Below are 4651 nucleotides of genomic sequence, written 5' to 3'. Positions count from 1 at the left end.
ATTCATACTATATATGTTTTGTGAATTTTTTTTAGTATAATAGAAATATGGAATGAATCCTTACGTGTCAATATATCCAACTTTGAAAACGTAGAAATATCAAATGAAAACATTGAGATGGACGAATGAAATTTAATACAAAAATTTTAGCATTGTGTAGTTATCTCTCTGTCGCAACACAAATAGAAGCAGTAGGGCCTCCAAAAGGAACCCTCCTTCTGCCCCCATGAGAGTGCCACCCGGCACCGGCTCTTCACTGTCTGCATTTAATTTGAAGCACCAAACTCAAAACCCACAAATCCTCTTTCGACATATCTACAGATATAAATACCATCACAAATTAATACAATCTCACACATATAATTTAACATCAAACTAATTTACAATGTCTTTACTCCATCTGACAAAACCTCCTCCTCCTCCTTCTTCACTGAAAGTACTCAAGCTCATTTTTCAATGTCTCCTTCTAATTCCTTTGCTTCTCCAACCTCTTCGTGCTGCTACAGACATTATCCCTCCCGGTTACTCCGTCCCTGCTGTTTTTATATTCGGGGATTCAATTGTCGATACTGGCAACAACAACAATCTCATTACTCAAGCTAAATGCAACTATCCCCCTTACGGTCGGGATTTCCCTGACGGACGCCCAACCGGCCGATTTTCCAACGGCAGGGTCCCCTCCGATCTAGTAGGTATATAAATCATGATAATTTTTTTAAAACTGAAGATATATATATTACACCTTTTAATTGTAAAAGACTCAAAACTTTTTTGTTTTTATTTTATTTTAGTTGATGTGCTTGGTATCAAACCACTCTTGCCACCGTATGCTGACCCGAATCTTCAACTTGAGGACCTACTCACCGGTGTCAACTTTGCTTCTGGTGGAGCTGGATTCGATCCTCTAACCTCTAAAACAGCGGTATATAACTACACTCTTTCTTTTCATCTTATAATTACTATGAAGTCGTTGGGAGTACCTCCTAACTTTAAGTAGGTGTAGCACACTCCATATATTTGAAATGCTAGCTCTAAACCAACGTGTTATAGATAAATTTCAAAGTCTATTTGTCTATTATAATCAAGGTCACAATCATCATAACTTTTTTTGTCTGTCTAACAATTATTTAACTAATTGAGGACAAATTTTAATTTTTTTTATTACTGTCTCAAAACCAATTTTTGTTAGGTGTTAAAAATAACTCTAATAAGATCCAACGTCCATTTGGGTTTCATGAATTTAATTTAATGTCATATTAGATAATATATATAGTTTCATCCTAAAGTCAATTGATTATAATTATATAATTAAAAAAAAAAACAAGTAGTATATCCATTTTTTCAACTAATCAAATTGTACAAATTTTGAGTTTTACAGCCAGCAATATCACTTGATGCTCAATTAGCAATGTTTAGAGAATACAGAAAGAAGATAGAAGGACTAGTAGGAGAAGAAAAGGCAAAATTCATAATAGACAATAGTCTTTTCTTGGTGGTGGCTGGAAGCAATGACATTGGAAATACATTTTATCTAGCACGATTTAGACAAGGTCAATACAACATCGATACCTACACCGATTTTATGATCCAACATGCTTCGGCTTACGTCAAGGTATCCAACTTTAATTTAATAAATACCCGTTTAAAATGATAAGTTTCATCTCTAAACTTTTATGTTTTATATATAGGACTTGTATGCAGCCGGTGCACGGAGGATCGGGTTTTTCGCGACTCCACCGCTCGGATGCTTGCCGTCGCAAAGAACTTTGGCAGGAGGGATTGAAAGGGGATGTGTGAATGAGTATAACAACGCTGCAAAGCTTTTCAATGGGAAGTTGCAAACCACCTTGGGTTACCTTCAAACTATACTGCCTGATAGTAGAGTGGTTTATGTGGATATTTACAACCCTCTACTTGATGTCATCCAAAACTATGCCAAATATGGTATTTATTTCTCTCTTTCTCTCCTTTTCATTCACATGCTTTGGTCGGATTAAATTATTTTTACACTATTTTTTTCTAAAATAACTATAGGTTACACGTTTCGAAATGTCATTCATATAGTCACATGATGAACATTTTTTTTATTAAAGGGAATGAGACTGAAAATTACTCATATATATACCCTATTGTATGATTATAATAACTTAATTATTTCTTGTCTCAAGACGTCTTCTGGTAGTTTTTTTATGTGACCATTTCTTTGGTTCTTTTTCTTGAAATGGTTAGAGTTTTTGTGTCGTAAAATACATCGTGATATGTTTAAAAATGGAAATAATTTGCAGGATTTGAAGTAGTAGATAAAGGATGTTGTGGAACGGGAACGATTGAGGTGACATTTCTTTGTAATAAATTTGTGAAGACTTGCCCTGATACCACAAAATATGTGTTTTGGGACAGTTTTCATCCTTCGGAAGCTACTTACAACTTGCTTGTTTCTCCAATCATCAAAAGATACATTTCTAGCTTCCTATAGTTTTCCATTTATTCCTCAAACTCTTAATTTCCTTAAAGTGTAAACATAAATCACCTTTCATATTTCCAATCTCAGCCATTCATATGTCACACTTCATTTCAGTAAAATAAGACTCTATTTATATCTAAAATATTATTCGGTTGAATTATATGTTTAGTAGGTCTTTCAACGTTTTCATGTTTGTCTCAAGAGTCTATACTTTCAATTTTATATACACAATATGTTTATTATATATGTTCTTATAATTTTTAAAAAGTAAAACGTTACATTATATATAAAATTAAATTTTATATTTAATTAATAAAACACTAAACTTTCAACCTTATGTTCGGTGGATTTGTGATTTTTGTAAAGTGTCGAATAGGCAACACTTTTTTATAATAATAATCATGTGTAACAACATTTAAAAAAATTATAATATAACAAAATCTACTCGTTATTGGCTTTTCCGTTGATACACTTATGAACAATAAGTAATATAAAGTGATATAGTCTATAATTAATATACTTTAAGAGCTGAATTTAAATTTTGATATATTAGTAAATTTTTTTTACGATGGTGTTATATCCTACTTATATTTTGGATTTGATTTCTATATTTTCACATGTTTCAAATTGATCCAAAATATAATTAATTGGATACAAATTTAAAATTGTTTTGAAAATCATATTAGATAATTTTAAAGTTCAATAACGATCGAATATAAACCTAAATTTGAAATTTTAAAGACCTAACTACCAAATGGATAAAAACCAAGACGTAAATGGTTGAAATTTAATATGTTTTATATCAATATTTTTAATTAAGTAAAATTATTATACTGTTAGAAATATTTACAAAATATAGTCAAATTTAAACTAATAGTCTATCCATTTTTGACGTAAATCACTATCGTAACTATCCTCCAAACACACCATATAAATGAAGGAACATTATTGAAGATTACTTTTTTTAGGAAGCTTTGATATTTTAAAAGTTTGTTATTTCATGGACTTCAAAACTATAGTGTATTAAATACACATATTTAAATAATTTATTTTTACCTAAAACCTTCTGCTTTCAACTATAATAATAATTATTAATGAGGAAGTACTTTTCTACTTTTTTTCTTCTTCTTATAATTCAAAAAGCACTTATAAATGGTGTCAAAAGTATAATTCAAGTTTTTCTTCTTCTTTTTTTGAATTTTTCAAAAAAGAAGTATTATTGAAGTTGTTAAAAGCAATAATAATATCACACCTCCATCAAGATGTTAGGTTTAAAATCTCTATCATTGAGTTTTAAATTTGATGATCTTCTTCTTAAATGTCCAATTATAATTAAGTTTTTTTATAATTATCAAATATTGTACCAATCATCATTAAATTTCTTCCCTAACTCTCTTTTATATTCACTAAACGTGATTGAATTAAAAAATATATATTTTTTTAAAAAAATATTTTCGTTTAGTTTTTTTTTTAAATCTAAACAGCTGTTTAAAATATACTTAAAAATCTAGTTTGACGGTCTTCCAAACACTTTATTTACGGTCTTCCAAACACTTTATTTTTTTCAAAATTAATTATCGAAATTAGATACTTAAAAATGTAATCCAACCTTTGTTTCTGTTTTAAATTTTACATTTGATAGCTATTTTATTTTACGTTTTTAAATTTTAAAGATTAATTGTCAATAACTAATATAAATATATATTACTTCCATCATACAAAACAGTAAACCCATGTAAGAAGTTGTAAAACAAAAAAACAAATACATTTTTTTTCAATCATACATAATTTCTAGAACTAAACTTCGAATAGAGTCGTTTTAAGATTAAACAATTCCGTAGATAAATTATTAAATAAGATTGTGGAATAACTCGTCTATCTTATGAATATTACGAAGTCTCTTAATTTTTTCAACGTTCGAATCCTCAACAAATCCTCTTAGATTAAACCTCTTTAAATCCAACGTTTTTTTTTATGAGATCTCATTTTTCATAACAGAATACTCGTTTGGGCTTCGTGAGCTCTAATACCATTAATACATCTTCATTATGGAAGCACTTTATAAATCAATGTTAAATAACTCAAAAATTTTATATTGTTGTTTATCATTGATGTTTGCTATATTGAAATCAGTCGTTGGCCTGACGGGAAGACTAGTTACATTTTTGTAAATGATTAGAGGAAAAG

General features: G+C 29.2%; 1 protein-coding gene across 1 annotated transcript; it reads left to right on the top strand.

Annotated features, from left to right (window-relative positions):
* Positions 1-333: 333 nt before the first annotated feature.
* LOC101214486 (GDSL esterase/lipase EXL3) lies at positions 334-2632 on the top strand. Its single transcript, XM_004142946.3, has 5 exons — positions 334-692; positions 792-922; positions 1379-1612; positions 1689-1944; positions 2286-2632. The coding sequence occupies exons 1-5, from the start codon at positions 386-388 to the stop codon at positions 2474-2476; spliced, it is 1119 nt and encodes a 372-aa protein (XP_004142994.1). The 5' UTR covers positions 334-385; the 3' UTR covers positions 2477-2632.
* The last annotated feature ends 2019 nt before the right edge of the window (positions 2633-4651 follow it).

This window comes from Cucumis sativus, chromosome 2 (assembly GCF_000004075.3).
Source record: "Cucumis sativus cultivar 9930 chromosome 2, Cucumber_9930_V3, whole genome shotgun sequence".
Taxonomy (NCBI): domain Eukaryota; kingdom Viridiplantae; phylum Streptophyta; class Magnoliopsida; order Cucurbitales; family Cucurbitaceae; genus Cucumis; species Cucumis sativus.
This window is presented reverse-complemented; position numbering and strand designations above follow the sequence as displayed.